The following is an 18,862-nucleotide window of genomic DNA, read 5'->3' as shown; positions in this document are numbered from 1 at the left end:
CCATGTTCTCATTCTGTTTATGCCAAATTCTGACTCTACCATTTGAATGCCTCAACAGAAATCGAGACTCATCAGACCAGGCAAAATTTTTCCAGTCTTCAACTGTCCAATTTTGGTGAGCTTGTGCAAACTGTAGCCTCTTTGTCCTATTTGTAGTGGAGATGAGTGGTACCCGGTGGGGTCTTCTGCTGTTGTAGCCCATCCGCCTCAAAGTTGTGCGTGTTGTTGCAGATTTGCTGCATTCCTTGGTTGTAACGAGTGGTTATTTCAGATAACGTTGCCCTTCTATCAGCTTGAATCACTCGGCCCATTCTCCTCTGACCTCTAGCATCAACAAGGCATTTTCGCACACACGACTGCTACATACTGGATGTTTTTCCCTTTTCACACCATTCTTTGTAAACCCTAGAAATGGTTGTGCATGAAAATCCCAGTAACTGAGCAGATTGTGAAATACTCAGACCGGCCCGTCTGGCACCAATAACCATGCCACGCTCAAAATTGCTTAAATCACCTTTCTTTCCCATTCTGACATTCAGTTTGGAGTTCAGGAGATTGTCTTGACCAGGACCACACCCCTAAATGCATTGAAGCAACTGCCATGTGATTGGTTGATTAGATAATTGCATTAAGGAGAAATTGAACAGGTGTTCCTAATAATCCTTTAGGTGAGTGTATACTATGTGTATCACAGGTTACAAAAATAAACTTGGAGGTCGAAGTAATCAGTAAGCAGAGAGCAGTGGGTGTGTACTGGTGGCGGTGAAAATTAGATTATTGGAAATATGGCTACTTGAAGATAAGTGATTAAAGATTGCTCAAACATGCATGAATCACTTCAAATACAACTTCAGGTGAGTACATGGTGAGGGGAAGAAAGTAAAGCATGTTTAAAAGCTCAAAAAGTCAATTTTGCTGAATAGGTCTGCTTTAATATTAGCTCTAATCACATCTACTGCTCATGAAATAAACTCACTCCCAAGAAAATAAAGTAGCCTTGACTGACATGGAACACACCAGGATGAGTCCCGAGATTCATTTGGTTGCTACCAAACGCTACGGGTTATGTCACACTGCCATAGTCTACTCCTATTACACAGTCTATGGTATACGCCCATGGACCACTATTGAATCTACCTGGATGACAGAGGGATAAAGTAACCCATGAGACCCCATGGCAAAATAAAAGAAAGATTTACTGTTAAAAATCACATTCTACTGTCTAAAGAAAGAGCATTTTTTATTTATTGTCGTGGTATCAGAATCGGAAGTGAGTATCAAGCCAATTCCTTCATATTGTGACAGCACTATACCAAACATAAACCTTTAGGTGAAATCTGATGGAGACATATAAAGGAACATATGCAGTTTGGCTTGAAAACCACAAAGCTGCACCTGCTCAGACCCACACACATTAAATGTCAACACAATCTATGACTTTGCGCTGTCCTGGTCAGTTTTGTATATACGCTGCTCACTTCAAGTTTACATATTTACATCTTTATTTTTCAGTTGCCATAAATGGATTTGGGACATTTGAATAAACTGGAAAGCTTAAAACAGAGACACAAGATGATTTTGTTCAGACCGCTCAAATGCTCATAAAACAGAATAAGTTGCAATTTGCAAATCACAATCTGCAATCATAATTTCATCTAAATAAATAAATAAATAAATAAATAAATAAATAAATAAATAAATAAATAAATAAATAAATAAATAAATAAATAAATAAATAAATAAATAAATAAATAAATAAATAAATAAATAAATATATATATATATATTTATTTATTTATTTATATATATATATATATATATATATATATATATATATACACTTTTACACAGAATAAAACCGGATAATAGATAAGTTCAGACCTCTACAAACATGTTCAGAGATGTCCCTGTGTGTCAGATCCCAGCCTTGTATGTTAGAGATGCCCTCCCTGTCTCTCCATGGGTCTTATTCTGAGTAAAAGCTGCTAATCCTGTAGTTTAGACAGCTACAAGCCTTCTGAAGTCCCTGTGTGTCAGATGCCGTCCCTGTGTCCCCATCGGGTGTTATTCTGCATAAAAGCCGCTGACCTAAAAACAATCGCAGATCTATTCACAACTGCAATGTCTCAAATTCTGGAAGTAGATTTATTTTCAAAGTTGTTGACTCATATAGTAAGATGGAATCGAGACAAAGAAGAAATGGCTGAACTATAAAAAAAAAAAAAAAAAAAAAAGGTCACTGTGATGCTTGTGTTAGATTAGTGGTTTCTAAAGTCATGTCCTCAGCTCTGAACTTGGGTTAGGTCAAGTTAGCCTGTGCCAACCTAAGCCTAGCAAAGTCTAATTTACACCAAGTTAAGACTTAATTTGTCCAGTTGCTCCAAGATGGATCTTAAGGCAACAATGACAAAATTTGGTAGATAAGTTCATCAGACATGTGCTAAAACATGCTTGCTTCTGTTGGGGTTCAAATTAAAATGCATGTGACAGATCAGATTACTAATTTCTCTAAAAAATAGTTACCTTTGTTTCTGGACTACGTCGCTCCACAATATAAGTCACACCAGCCAAAAAATGAATGATAAAAACGAAGAAAAAAACATATACAAGTCCCACTGAACAGACATTTTATCTTTAAAGGCAAGTTATAATGATAACAATAAAATAGAGAACAACAGGCTGAATAGCAGTACAGCACACTAACATAACACATTTATATTTATTCAGCAAAGACTCAGACAGCGAACTGAATACATGCGTGTCTGATACATTAACATAAGATACTAACAGTTAATCAGATAACTAAAGCATAAAAAACAAGCTAACAAGTTTACTCTGGATCTCACTCCAAATCACTAAATCCATTGAATTCTTCATCCTTGGTGTCGCTTCTAAACAACTCCACCAACTCCGGAGATAAAGGAAGCACCGCTTCCTCTTCTGCGTGGCTGTCATCAGACTCAGCAGAATACCATTTTCTTTTAGAGGCATTTTTGTTCAGTCTTTCTAAGATGTCTTTTAAATTACCGTAATTTTGAAATTTTAAATGTTCAATGGTACAGGAATAGTAGATACTGGTACACAAGCCTAGAGTCCCCTCGCACAGATGTCAGTGTGACAATAATGAAGAGGTGAAATTACACACGTGGACAAAATTGTTGGTACCCCTCAGTTAATGAAAGAAAAACTCACAATGGTCACAGTAATAACTTAGATCTGACAAAAGAAATAATAAATAAAAATTCTATGAAATTTAACCTGTGAAAGTCATTGCTTTTCAACCATGCTTCAACAGAATAAAACAAAACAAAAAACCTCATGAAACAGGCCTGGACAAAAATGATGGTACCCCTAGAAAAGACTGAAAATAATGTGACCAAAGGGACATGTTAATCCAAGGTTTGTCCACTAATTAGCATCACGGGTGTCTACAGTCTTGTAATCAGTCAGTGGGCCTATATATAGGGTTACAGGTCGTCACTGTGCTGTTTGGTGACATGGTGTGCACCACACTCAACATGGACCAGAGGAAGCAAAGGAAAGAGTTGTCTCAGGAGATTAGAAAGAAAACTATAGACAAGCATGTTAAAGGTAAAGGCTATAAGACCATCTCCAAGCAGCTTGATGTTCCTGTGACTACAGTTGCACATATTCAGAAATTTAAGATCCATGGAACTGTAGCCAACCTCCCTGGACATGGCTGCAGGAGGAAAATTGATGGCAGATCAAAGAGATGGATAATACGAATGGTGACAAAAGAGGCCAGAAAAACTTCTAAAGACATTAAAGGTGAACGTCAAACTCAAGGAACATCAGTGTCAGATCACACCATCCGTTGTTTGAGCCAAAGTGGACTTAACGGGAGACGACCAAGGAGGACACCATTATTGAAAACAAATCATAAAAAAGCCAGATTGGAATTTGCCAAACTACATGTTGACAAGCCACAAAGCTTCTGGGAGAATGTCCTATGGATAGATGAGACAAAAATGGAACACATCAGCTCTATGTTCACAGATAGAAAAATGAAGCATATCAAGAAAAGAACACTGCCCCTACTGTGAAACATGGAGGAGACTGATCTGGGGTTGCGTTGCTGCATCTGGCACAGGGTGTCTTGAATCTGTGCAGGGTACAATGAAATCTCAAGACTATCAATGGATTCTAGAGAGAAATGTGATGGCTAGTGTCAGAAAGCTTGGTCTCAGTTGCAGGTCATGGGTCTTGCAACAGGACAATGACCCAAAAGACACAGCTAAAAACACCCAAGAATGGCTAAGAGGAAAACTTTGGACTATTCTAAAGTGGCCTTCTATGAACCCTGACCTAAATCCTATTGAGCATCTTTGGGAGGAGCTGAAACATGCCGTCTGAAAAAGGCACCCTTCAAACCTGAGACAACTGGAGCAGTTTGCTCATGAGGAATGGGCCAAAATACCTGCTCAGAGGTGCAGATGTCTCATTGACAGTTACAGGAATCGTCTGATTGCAGTGATTGCCTCAAAAAGTTGTGCAACAAAATATTAAGTTAAGGATACCATCATTTCTGTCCAGGCCTGTTTCAGGAGTTTATTTTTTTAAATAATTCTGTTGAAGTATATTTAAAAAGCAATGTCTGACTTTCAGTGGTTAAATTTCATAGATTTTTTTTTTTTCTTTTGTCAGATTCAAGTTATTTCTGTGACCATTGTGAGTTTTTATTTCATTAACTGATGGTTACCAACAAATTTGTCCACATGTGTATATATTTTAATAATTTGCACCTGAGTATAAGTTGCACCCCCAGCCAAACTATGAAAAAAGTTCGACTTATAATCCGGAAAATACGGTACCATCCTTAGATATATGATTTTACAAAAACGTCTCGCCTAGTCTTTTCTAGTTTTGTAATTTTGGTGAAAGTTATAATTTACTTTATTTAGTTATTTACTTATAATTTACTTATTACATTATGATTGCTAGGTAACATACCTGTCACAAGGACCAAAACTAGCTTAAATTACACAATGGTTATGATTTGATAAATACAAACCTGAAAAGACCTGAATTTTGCTGAATCAGTGTTTAATCTGTTGGATGGCATTTTTCTTTAAATTGTCTCTGCCTATGTCATCAATTCCATAAAAATGCAGAGGAATTCAGTTTGAGATCTTAGCATTACTTCATGTATTTTCCAACTTTTTGTTTGCTACTTTTCTTCACAAACTGCGACTTAATTGATAACAAATTATGATTATATATATATATATATATATATATATATATATATATATATATATATATATATATATATATATATATATATATATATTTTTTTTTTTTTTCTTTTTTTTTTTTTTAACACAGGCACCATCCCACCAAACCAAGAAATGATTAGAAAAATTTATTGAACACAACAGATCATATCTGTCAAATCCACTTTAAAAACAACTGAAATATCTTATAAACATGTTCAAAGATTGCACTGTAAGTATTTTTATGTATTAAAAGTTTTGTGTTTTTCTTTTGTTTGTTTGTTTGTTTTAATTATAATTATTGATGAATTATTATTGATTCTTTTTCTGAGTATTTCAATATTTTTCTTAAGCAATGTACTCAATACTCAATAGTTGTGGTATTACCCATTATAGTCTTAGACCTTCTAATGGTTACAATTGGCAATTCACAAAAACATATTTATGTAACATTATTCTGTGTAAAAGCTGCTAACCCTGTAGTTTAAACCTCTACAAACTGAATGTCCTGAAGTGTCTCTCTGTGTAGGATGCCTTCCCTGTGTGTCAGATGTCCTCCCACGCAGCTAAGCCTGTAGTTTAGACAATGTTCTGAAAGGCATGGGACGGGTAAAAATGTGCAAAAAACAAAAACCATCACAATCACAGTTGAAATACAAAAAAAATCACAATTAGATATTCCAAAACCTCTCTTTTATATTTTAGATGTCTAGTAAATGTCTTTCCAGTGTCGATACCCAAACAACAGCTGTCCACACACATATTGTTCATTCACAAAAGATTAATTACAGGAACACTACAGGAGCAGAGGAGAGAGTGGAAAGTTAAGCATCAACCAGTCGAAAATGGAGGTGGAAGTGTTCCTGTTGTCAAAGCTTTCACAAGTCTCTGGCTGCCAAATATGAAAAACTATTTAGCTATTTAACAACTCCATTCTATGCGAAATGTCAAAATGAAATACATAAGTCAAGACAGACACATAATAAACCTGACTGATACAGGAAAATTATTCAAGATATGATGTACAAAACCTCAATCTCCATCCATCCATTTTCTTCTGCTTATCCGGGGTTGGGTCGCAGGGACAGCAGTCTAAGCAGGGACTCCCAGACTTTGCTCACCCCACACACGTCCTCCAGCTCCTCTGGTGGGATCCCAAGCCGTTCGAAGGCCAGTTGAGAGACATAGTCCCTCCAGCGTGTCCTGGGTCTTCCCCGGGGGCCTCCTTCTGGTGGGACATGCCCGGAACACCTCCCTAGGGAGGCATCCACGAGGCATCCTGAGCAGATGCCCAAGCCACCTCAGCTGACTCCTATTGACGTGTAGGAGCAGCCGCTCCACTCTAAGCTCCTCCAAAGTGACCAAGCTCCTCACCCTATCCCTATGGGACCGCCCAGCCACCCTGCGGAGGAAACCCATTTTGGCCACTTGTATCCACGAACTTGTCCTTTCGGTCATGACCCAGCGCTCATGACCATAGGTGAAGGTAGGAACGTAGCTTGACCAGTAAATTGAGAGCTTTGCCTTTCGGCTCAGCTTCTTTTTTACCACTACAGACCGATACAGCAACCGCATCACTGCAGACGCTGCATCAATCTGCCTGTCAATCTCACACTCCATCTTTTCCTCACTCATGGACAAGACCCCAAAATACTTGTATGCCTCCACTTGAGGCAGAGACTCACCACCCACCCGGAGAGGGCAAGCCACCTTTTTCTGGTCGAGAACTATGGCCTCTGATTTGGAGGAGCTGATTCTCATCTCAGCCGCTCCACATTCGGCTGCAAACAACCCCAGTGCCTCCTGCAGATCATGACTCAATGAAGCCATCAGGACAACATCATCTGCAAACAGCAGAGATGAGATCCTATGGTTCCCAAACCAGACCCCCTCCGACCCCTGGCTGCCCCTAGAAATTCTGTCCATAAGTATAATGAACAGAACCAGTGACAAAGGGCTGCCTTGAAGGAGTCCAACATGCACTGGGAAAAGATCTGACTTACTGCCAGTTATGCGAACACAGCTTCTCCTCTGGTCATAAAGGGACCGGACACGTGAGAGTGGGATTGAGGAGATCCTCAAAGTATTCCTTCCACCGCGCGACAACATCCCCAGTCGAGGTCAGCAGCTCTCCTCCCGCAGTGTAAACAGTGTTGGTGAAGCACTGCTTCCCCCTCCTGAGGCGTCGGACGGTTTGTCAGAATTTCATTGAAGCTGTGGAATAGCCCTTCTCCAAGGCCTCCCTGAACTCCTCCCAACCCTGAGTTTTTGCCTCCGTGACCACATGAGGCCACTCTTGGCCCACCAGTACTCATTAGCTGCCTCAGGAGTTCCACAAGCCAACAAGGCTTGATAGTACTCCGGAGATCTCCGGAGATCCAGTCGTCGAGGCCCCCGCCTTCGATTGCTGCCCAGATTTCTCTGCACTGGCCCCTTACGGATCCTCCTACGGGTGGAGGACAGCCCCACGTCGCTCCCTTGGGCTGGGAAGGCCCGGCCACCAGGTGCTCGCTCTCGAGCCTCAATGTGTGTTTCGTAATAATGGCAAGGTTTTTAAATAAACCAAGGCTACACAAAGACTGAGCCAGGGCTAAACCAAGATTAAACCAGGACTAAACCAGCATTAAACCACTACTAAACCAGGACTTATACCACTAATAAATCTGGACTTAAATCACTACTTAAATCACTACTAAACTACCACCTAAAGGAGTGAGGACTATACTGGGGTTATAACAAGACTATTCCAAAACTAAATCCAAAAACTAAATCCAAAACTAAAACCAGGAGTAAAACCAGGACCAAAACCAGGACCAAAATTGGGACCAAAACCGGGACTAAAACTGATACCAAAACTGCAACTAAAACCGGAACTAAAACCAGCACTAAAACCAGGACTAAAACCAGGACTAAAACCAGGACTAAAACCAGGACTAAAACCAGGACAAGAGTGGTAAAAAATGAAGTGAAAGGATAGAGTGCACTGGCTCATATGATAATGGGTTTCAGCTTTCTACACAAAGACTGAGCCAGGGCTAAACCAAGATTAAACCAGGACTAAACCAGCATTAAACCACTACTAAACCAGGACTTATACCACTAATAAATCTGGACTTAAATCACTACTTAAATCACTACTGAACTACCACCTAAAGGAGTGAGGACTATACTGGGATTATAACAAGACTATTCCAAAACTAAATCCAAAAACTAAATCCAAAACTAAAACCAGGACTAAAACCAGGACTAAAACAAGGACTAAAACCAGGACCAAAACCAGGACCAAAATTGGGACCAAAACCGGGACTAAAACTGATACCAAAACTGCAACTAAAACTGGAACTAAAACCAGCACTAAAACCAGGACTAAAACCAGGACTAAAACCAGAACAAGAGTGATAAAAAATGAAGTGAAAGGATAGAGTGCACTGGCTCATATGATAATGGGTTTCAGCTTTCTGTTTATCGGTATCATTTAAAAGATGTATTTAATGTACTTTGTTTTGTATATGTATATGAGACAATAGAATGACAAATTCTAGACAAATAGAAGACAAATGTAAATTTACATATGTAAACACTATACTCTAATTCACTCACAATGTTGAGTGTGAAAAAAAACAGTAAAGAGGAAAAAAAAGTTTAAAAAAAATTAAAAACAAAACAAAAACTGAAAAAAAAATCTGAAAAAAAAGAAAGAAAATGGTTAAGTACAGCGCGTGACACAAGAAGTGTGTCCTTAGACCTGATCAGCCAAACTGTGTGGTGTGAATTATGCAACATAAGAAAGTGTGTGTAACAGCTAAACCATTGTAAACCGTATCAACAAGAAAATGACAGGGTGCAGTTTCAACTGATCCACTCATTTTCTACATTTCTTTGTTTCTTTACATTTCTTTTTTGAAACATTTTGTGTTTTTTTGCTTCATTACTGCAGTGAATTTAATGACAAACATGTCCTAAGAAAAGTCCAGCTGGTACCAAAAAACCCTCCTCAATTGTAGAAAGAAGAAACCGAATTCTTCCACGAATTCCCAAAAATTGTAAAGAGCTCTCTTAAAAACAAAATGAAGGCCTAATCAAAGCTAGTAGTGATCACAAATCCAAGCTGACTTGACCATCCTTGATGACTAAGCGCCTGCGATTTTGTTAATTTTTTTGTTACAGGAGATGTGGATGCTGCATAATTTCTCTTCTTTTTCTTTACATTCCTATGAAATAATCACACACTAACAACACTAACAACACTAACAACTAACCAATAACAGTTTTGGGCTTCACAAAATGTTTCTTTCAGAACAGCAATTTAAGTGTTCTCTTGCAGCAGGAGGACACATGGTCTTCTCCTGGATAGAACCAGACCTGCATCATTAAATCCACCCTTCTGTTTCAACTGTCACTGGAGGAAAACTTCAGAAAAGTTTAGCCATTCACTTCTTTTCATGTGACTCAAAAGAACTAAACCTGATCCTCGTGTTCCCAACCACAGCCCTGAAATCGACACATGGGCTGAAGGACAACTCCAGAGACGAGATGTGGCCAGAGAGATGCCAAGCTGCGTGCGGACGGAGAGTACAGTCATGTGTGGTCAGAGGGAGGACAAAGGGACAGAGGGCAGGCAAAGGGAAAGATTTAACTGAACACCGCCACCATCATGTTAAAACAGCATTCATTGTTCTGACTACAAATCATGTTGGATAAGGACAGACTGAACTGAACATAACAATGAACTGTTGAATTTCCCTCCATCTCAGTCAACAATAATGGAACTGACTTCATCTCCAACAATGAATGTTTCTGTGCATGTCCTGTTTGTGATGATTGTTTATGAAGTATGATTAATGAATAATCAAAAGGGAGAAAGTGTGGTGGAAATTTAAGTATATTCATGTTGTGTCTTTAATTGCATTTGATATGTGTATGGCTAATTATTGACCAATAATAGTTAGACCTGTTATTTACTAGAAGCAGCTCAGGCCTTTTAATGATACTGTCTATTTAAAATTGGTTTACTGGGATTAACCTGTATTACTGGTGTTGTGTCAGTGTTATTAAGTAGTTTCAATATTATATAATCATAATATCATTTATCACAGTATATCTCTGTACCAATATATGTGCTTCAAAATGTGTTATCATGACAGGCCTAACTGATATCAAAACAAAACAAATATCACAATAGCACCAAGGTTTTCCACCAGACAGACAAGTGGATCTGTGACTATAGGCAGATTTGATTGATTATTTTAAGTGCTAAAATGGCCTTATTATTGATTCTGTTCATGTTTATTTTACTTATTTATTATGCCTGCCTCAATAATGACGAATAATGGTGTTTATTGCACCAACAAACATTGAAAAAAACATATGTCCTTACTCGGAGAGGACTTGCATCTCCACAAACGACTTGCATCTCCACAAACCTGACTCTTATTTGGTTTGGAGAAGGGCCTCCTCCTCCTTGTTTCTATGGAAATTGTGTTTGGCATAAAACCAATCTATCTTCATGGAGAATATTCTATGAAATCATGCAGGTGATATTACATCTCCAGAAAGTTGCATACTATAGATTTAACTAAATCTGAAATATTGCATTAATACAAATATTGTACTGTAACTTGAAGCAAATATGACACATGCACTAAATTCTGTCTAAAATGTAAAAAAAAAGAAGAAGGAATCTATTTTAATCTAATGTGGTCATGTCCAGTTATTCTTTCATTCTGGTCTTCAGGAAGCTGAAAAATAGCTTGGACAAAAACTACCAATGGACTCTAAGGCTTGTATATTAGATATAAACAACCATACTCGAAAAACAAAAACACTCAACATTATTAAGTATGCTGCACATCTCACTATACTCCATGTGTGGATCCAATTTTGCCTACAGTGTGATTGAAGGAAACTTGGACTCTTTTGTTAAAGCCTGGTCACCCCTAAGTGACTTTTTCAGCCCAGAATGGCAGACAATATCACAGATAGGTATGAACTAAAAAGTAAACACCCAACATATCTCCTGTGGTTTTGTGAAGCAAATGTGAAGTGTACCAGATTATCAATTATGTTAATAAGTAAAATAATGGTGCAATAATACAGTATAGTGCCTCTTGTAACTCCATAATTTGTTACTTGTCTGTCCTATGAAAGTACAGCAATTTTATGGTAAAAATGATGGTATAAACTATACTCCTCTCTCAAACGTAGCTCTCCATCAATGAGCAGCCCACGTAATTGATTATTAATGTGTCACTAATTTTTGGCTCCTGTTTGGTAATGACAGCGTCCCCCTTGTGTGTGTGTCTGTGTTTTGTTTTTTTTTGGTCTGTTTTCTTAACATGTGGATATGTGCATTTATGTGTCTCTATATGTGTAGATGCATTTACTTGTATGTATATATATATATATATATATATATATATATATATATATATATATATATATATATATATATATATATATATATATATATATATATATATATATATGTATGTATATATATATATTTGTTCTATTTTCTCTTTCGTTACTATATTTGTTTTATTATTAATATATGTATGCATGTATGTATTTATTCTTTATTGTGAAAGCTATGAAAATAAACAGTAAAAAAAAAAAAAAATACAAATATTGTGCTGCACAATATAGTACAATCTTTTCTATATGGTGCAGCCATAATGGAAAGTGTCTCTTACCTTTGAGATTTTTGGGGTTGTTTTGCTTGGTTCGCGGCATCTTTCTGCCCCTCTGGTTCACAGGTGCATCATAGGAAAGTTATAGGAAGGGCCTCGCATCAAGTTCAGTCCTGGACTCAAGTCAGGAAACATCTGTAGCAGGGAAAATCAGTGAGTAATACAGGAAATCTAACCCACAACCTCCTTACTGAGAGGAGAAGAAAGGATAACCACTTAGCCACAGTTAGGCAGACAGTTATATCATTTAAAGGACCCATGCTAAGCAATTTTCTGATCTATGTTATAATGTTGTTTCCTTATCAAAAGCTTACCTTGAGCTGTGTTTTGTTCACGCATTTTTAACACACAAACCCTGCATATTTAGGCTAAGTTCTTCTCTCAAACAGAAAACACTCTGTCCCACCTTGTGATGTCATGTGGTAATACATGAAGTGCTCCACTGTGTTTTTAAAGTCCGTACAATGTCACTAGAATCATTTGTATGATTTTAGCCCTGGATTTACCCATTTCTTCTGAACAAAAGGTAAAAAGTAGCTGTTAACTTGAAAACTACCACTAAATGACATCACAAGGTGGAACAGAGCATTTTGAGCTTTAGAGATGTAGACAGACTAGTGATTAAGAGTTACGCAAACATGTGTGAATGAAACAAAACACAACTCCAGGTCTGTTTTTGATGAGGTAACAGCATTAGAACATGGCTTAAAGCTACAAGAGTCAGTGTAATATAGGACCTTTAACAGAGGTGATAATACCATATATTTTACACTGGAAACACACAATTGCTTAATTTCATCATAGTTTTAAATGTAAAAGAAACATGTCCAGACATAAGAGCAGCAGTATTCCCCTTTACTCATTATGAAACCTCCCAGCTGTTCTTGACTCTACTGTGGCAGAGTGGTTATCCTGACTCCTCCTCTCAGTGAGGAGGCCGGGGGTTAGACTCCTAATCTCTCTGAGTAGAATGTGCATGTCCTCCCAGTGTTACTGTGGCAGAGTGGTCACAAGCTAAGCACAGATTCTAAATGCCAAATAGTGAATGAACGATAGAGAGTCCATTGTCCAGATTGTATCCAACCCCACCGCAGGTATAGTCACCAGGAACAATGCATTTGAATTTCACTACTACACAACAAAGGTAGAGAACAAAGTGTAAACAAACAACATTCTAATCAATAAACGTGTCATGGAGCTGTTATTAACCATGAGAGCTGCACTATAGATTTTGTATTTATGTATGTATGTATTTATTATCATTCAATTTGGATTATGTAAGCAAAATCTGTATGAAAAATATGTCATATCTAAAAGAAAATGTTGCTTTTTGAGCAGAATGATAGATGCTGCATGTGTTACTGCTGCAGAAGCTGTGACCTGGTCCTGAATGCTGATGTTATCGCTCCTTCCCCGACAATAAGCGCAATGTTACCGGGTTAACGCTGCTCTGTCTCCCCTTCACATAACCACAACTATCCCTTTACGCCCAAGTCACAAGCAGATCCGAAACTACATGCTAATAAGACCACACAACTTCTGTGGGGATTTCTGTTTGTGGTTTTTGTTAATATTTACCAGCCAAACATGCAAATGATTGTTTGGGAAACGCTACAACAGAGAGACAAAAGCCCTAGTTCACTTTGCGTGAAAATAGACAACAGCAAATTACGCATGCACCACTGTTCATTGATAAAAAAAAAAAATAATAATTAAAAAAAAAAATCCTTTCTTTCTTTCTTTCTTTCTTACCGTTGCATCATAAAATCGTAGCCACCAGACACACGCATAATAACGCATCGTATGTACACATTAACGTACTGTGAATGCCTTAATGGGCAATCATTGTTCCCTCTTTTCCAATATTACATAACTCTTACTACAACTGCTTGGTCGTGGACACTCTCCCGTGGTGCTACAGCAATGACATCATCCCCACGGCTCATATTTTCCACAAAAACAAAATTAGCGACGCGAAATTTGGCAACGTGCACCAAGACGTATGCGTAAAGACGGTCTCACCAGGCTCGTTTAGGTGATTTAGGTTCTATTGAGGCGCAGAAGCAACAGGAAAAGAAAAGAATTGGCTACGTACAGGTCCTCAGTCAAGATGCCAAGCGCTTTTTGAGGAAACACCCTGCCTTAAACAGCGTGCCAATGGAGTGAGAGCGCATCCAAACGTGGAAAATTGCCAAATAGCTGTAGATGTCGCTGAAACTGGATATTATGTAAAAAGTGTAGGGTGTTGGACGTTTACTCTTAATGGTAATGGTATGCAAACGTGTTAAAATTATGCTCATAATAGTTCGAATGTAATAAACAGACATGCGTAATTAGGATTAACAAAAGCTAGTTAAAAGCAACAAAAACAATACGGGAATAATATGGGAATAGCGTATTTTGAGCCTGTTGCTACACGTGAACGCCCTGCGAATCACCGAGGGAGGAGCCAGGGAAAACCCCTCAGTCGCTGCAATAGCTGTGGTCTGACTCAAGTCTATTCTGAAAGCATAGAGATGTGTTTCTAGTCTCCTCCTACGGTCCGCTGTTTATTTACCACACTGTTAGCAATGTCATTCCGCACTAAACACGCCAGGGTCACACCGAGTTAGGCTTTAGCCCTACTGGCTGCGGGAGAGGCGAGTGGGAGAGAAGAGGGCGAACCCAAGCGAGCTGAGCCGTGTGTTTGTGTGAAAATAGCTCTCACCTCTGACGAAAGGGAAGTTTAGAGCGAGCTAAAAGTGCAGGGCGAGCACACGACGGCTCACGCACGTCCGCTGCAGCCACACTGACGCAAAATGACGGAAACAGACAGGTAATCCCGTGCTTAAAGACGTAAATGCGTGTTTTTGGTACTCACGGGTGCACTTTGATCCGCTGCCAGGGGTTTAAAGGCCGTATTTGTGCCCAGGACGTGCTCGGAGCTCTGGGTTTTCTCTCGTTGTTTTGCGCTGCCTCACTTTCTATTGCAGGAAACAGTCACTGACGTCAGCGGGGGTCCCGTCTCCGCCTCCAGCTACAGCGGCCACAGTGTAGAAAGGGGGGAGCGCGACAAACGACCATAGAGTGACTCTGAGGTCAACAACCTTACACCGCTCATAATAATGTTATTACTGTTGAGAAGGTAAACTAAGCATTACATCCGCACATTTGATCAGATTCACTAACAGGAAATAACTAAACGTGTGTCAAGGTGGATGCCAAAGAGATCTGTGTTGTAACCAGAGGTTGGTAGAGTAGCCAAAACTACACAAGTACTGTAAGAGTAACGTACCTTCAAATTAATATTACACAATTAGAAGTACAAAGTAGTGCTCCAAGAAATTACTCAAGACTTAAAACTGTGAGTAATCTACAAGTGTGTAGACTAACTCACAGTGGTAATACCGGAACATTTACTCAACTAAGAGTACTGTTACTTCAATACAAACATTACTCAAGTAGAAGTAAAAGTATACTGCTAGAAACGTACTCTGGAAAGTACAATTTCTATCCAAAGTATACTCAAATAAATGTAACTGAGTACTACTAACATATGCAAAGATGTTTCATATGATCACATAATCATACCCAGAACAGACCATTCACATGAGCACACGTTTCTTCTTGTCGCTGCTCCGTTTCCCTTCTCTCCGCCTGTCGCTCTCCCCCCTCGCCTCCCTCTCCTCTCGGCTCTGTGCTGACGGTTTTCCCGGAGGTTCCTGGTTCAGGTCACATTGTGGCCCTCAGCAGAGAGCCTGGGCTTCCCCGCGTTTACAGCCGCAGCAGGAGCGCTTTCCGCGGGTACACGGGCCAAACTCTGTGGGACGACATCAATTCTTCTCTGATTTCACTTTTACAAAATATATCGTGTTTAAAGGGCCTGATCTGTTCTGTTGTGTTTTCGTATGCACGTTTTTTCTAAAGTTGAAAGTGGGCGAGAGGTCAAAAATATTCCACAGCGTTTAGGCCAACTAGGCTATAATTCTCCAGAGAGACAAGCCAGTGACACCACCAGGCCAATTTACAGGTCTGATCTGGGGAGAGGCCACACACTCACAATAAGAATGCATATTTTTCCAAGATATTTTTAACCACAAAAAACTGAATAAATACATGATACATTTAGTCCATTCTGTGATTCTCTGAGAGAGAGGGAGGGAAGAGAGAGGGAGAAGGAGAGAGAGAGGGAGGGAGAGACAGGGAGGAAGAGAGGGAGAGAGAGGGAGGGAGAGAAGGAGAGGGAGTGAATGAACAAAATAATTCCAGGTATGTTTTTGGTGAGATAACACCACTATAATATGGCTTAGAGATCACAAGAGTCAATTTTGCCTTATATAAGACCTTTAAGTTGATGTTTTAGCCTCTCTTTATCTTCTTGTAGTTTTGTAGTAATTCTGGTGAGGAGGGAGTCCTCTGACTTACCTGCTCTCAGCTCAGAATAGCTCCATGAAAACAGAACAATGAACACAGTCAAATATAAGACTCCGCTATGGTACAAACTCAACACACACATAACATGAATATAGCAACATGCAATACTTAGTGCTTTATAAATTATGCTATGACACTGCACAGAACAGTTAAAGGAGCACTATATAACTTTTTGGCGGACGGTCTGCACTGTTTCTCTCCATGGAGATGTTATTAATTGCTTTACCTGGAATAGTATGGAATTAAATTCATCTAGCATGTACGGACACGGAAGTCAAATCGAGAACCTTCTTGGTGTGAGATTGCTCATCAGTGTGCCTTGTTTTAGTTCTTTAAAAGAATACTTTGTAGAACATGTATTGTTACTGTGAGTGAGCTTGCCTCTCCTTAGATCTGAACAGCAACTCGGCCCGAGGAGCATCACTTGGTTTGTATAGTTAATGCCATACTGTGGAACATTCTGTGCATACCAATAACATATGTATCTAGTTGATTGACATTTCACTAGAAAAGTAATGTTATAAACATTACAACTATCTGATCGCCTCTTAGGTATTTATTGCTAACACATAACATGTTTAGATCACTTTACTTTTTATTGTTTTGAAAATTATAAGTATATTTTTTCGACGTTCTCGTTCCTTCCCATGCTCTCCGTGTCTCCCTTGTATCACAACACAATCAGCTGTACAGGCAATCACAATCACCAACTACAGGCCCAAAGCCCCTCCCGCCGTGGACAACAAACAACTAGCAGAAAAGTTAAACGGCTTTTATGCGAGGTTTGAAGTTTCACACCCCTCCCCCTCCTCCCCCACCATCATGGACATTACCTCCAAACCCACCTCGGACCCCCCCTCCTCCCCCACTGCCCTCACAGTTGTGGAGCAGGACGTGACTAAGCTTTTCAGGAAGCAGAATCCCCGTAAGGCCGCGGGCCCAGACGGTGTCTCTCCTTCCACCCTTAGACACTGTGCTGAGGAACTGGCTCCTGTCTTCACGGACATTTTTAACACCTCCCTGGAGTCATGTCACGTCCCAGCCTGCTTCAAGCTGTCCACCATTGTCCCCGTCCCCAAGAAGCCCAGGATCACTGGACTTAATGACTACAGACCTGTGGCGCTGACGTCTGTAGTCATGAAGTCATTTGAGCGCCTGGTCCTGCACCACCTCAAGTCCTTCACCTCCCCCCTCCTGGACCCTCTGCAGTTTGCCTACAGAGCCAATCGGTCTGTGGACGACGCCATTAACCTGGCCCTTCACTTCATCCTCCAGCATCTGGACTCCCCGGGAACCTACGCCAGGATCCTGTTTGTGGACTTCAGCTCTGCATTCAACACCATCCTCCCTGCTCTGCTCCAGGACAAGCTCGCTCAGCTCAACGTGCCTGACTCCACCTGCAGGTGGATCACTGACTTCCTGACGGACAGGAGACAGCGCGTGCGGCTGGGGAAGAATGTCTCGGACACTCGGACTATCAGCACAGGATCTCCACAGGGCTGTGTACTTTCTCCCCTGCTCTTCTCCCTGTACACCAACTGCTGCACCTCCAGCCACGACTCCGTCAAACTGGTTAAGTTTGCGGATGACACCACCCTCATCGGACTCATCTCGGACAGCGATGAGTCTGCCTACAGGAGGGAGGTGGACCGGCTGGTGTCCTGGTGCAGCAGCAACAACCTGGAGCTCAACGCCCAGAAGACAGTGGAGATGATCGTGGACTTCAGGAAAGTCACAGCCCCCCTGCCTCCCCTCACCCTGACGGACTCCCCCATCACCACTGTGGACTCTTTCCGCTTCCTGGGCACCTGCATCACCCAGGATCTCAAGTGGGAGCCGACCATCAGCTCCCTCATCAAGAAAGCCCAGCAGAGGATGTTCCACCTGCGGCAGCTGAGGAAACGCAAGCTGCCAGTCCAGATGATGGTGCAGTTTTACACGGCCATCATTGAGTCCATCCTCACCTCCTCCATCACTGTGTGGTTCGCTGGGGCCACTGCCAGGGACAGACAGAGACTGCAGCGCATTGTGCGCTCTGCTGAGAAGGTGATTGGCTGCAGCCTTCCATCTATACAGGACCTGTACGTCTCCAGGACTCGGGGGCGAGCAGGCCGTATAGCAGCTGACACCTCTCACCCTGGACATGGACTATTTGAGCCACTTCCCTCTGGCAGGAGGCTACGGTCCATTGGGACCAGAACCTCTCGCCATAAGAACAGTTTCTTCCCCTCTGCTGTTTGTCTCATGAACACTCTATAATATCTGCACTAAACTGGACACTTTATAACACCGGTCACTTTAATAAGCCACTTTGCACTGTTGTTCTGATGCTGCTATTGTACATATTTTTTCCCTTTAAGTATTTCATTTGATTTTTTTTAAGCATATCTTTTTAACTTTGTGCATGCTCTTATTTGTATTTGTATTTATTCAGTGTGTTTATGTTGCACTTTTTCACCGTATCAAGTTCCTAGTTTGTGAACTGTGTTCACAGACTATGGCAATAAAAGTCTTCTGATTCTGATT

At 40.4% G+C, this 18,862-nt stretch overlaps 1 protein-coding gene across 1 annotated transcript in view; it reads right to left on the bottom strand.

Annotated features, from left to right (window-relative positions):
- Nucleotides 1–14,893, bottom strand: part of hivep1 (HIVEP zinc finger 1) — a 106,622-nt gene extending 91,729 nt beyond the window's left edge. Inside the window, exons 1-2 of the mRNA XM_033991494.2 lie at nt 14,784–14,893; nt 11,927–12,058 (exon numbers count right to left, since the gene is read on the bottom strand). Of these exons, the coding sequence (XP_033847385.1) occupies nt 11,927–11,966 (40 nt within the window). The 5' untranslated portion in view covers nt 11,967–12,058; nt 14,784–14,893. The remainder of the gene's footprint in view (nt 1–11,926; nt 12,059–14,783) is intronic.
- Between the last annotated feature and the right edge of the window lie 3,969 nt (nt 14,894–18,862).

Source organism: Periophthalmus magnuspinnatus, chromosome 11 (assembly GCF_009829125.3).
Source record: "Periophthalmus magnuspinnatus isolate fPerMag1 chromosome 11, fPerMag1.2.pri, whole genome shotgun sequence".
In the NCBI taxonomy this organism is placed as follows: Eukaryota; Metazoa; Chordata; class Actinopteri; order Gobiiformes; family Gobiidae; genus Periophthalmus; species Periophthalmus magnuspinnatus.
Note: the sequence above shows the minus strand (reverse complement) of the source record. Positions and strands in the feature narration are given on the sequence as shown.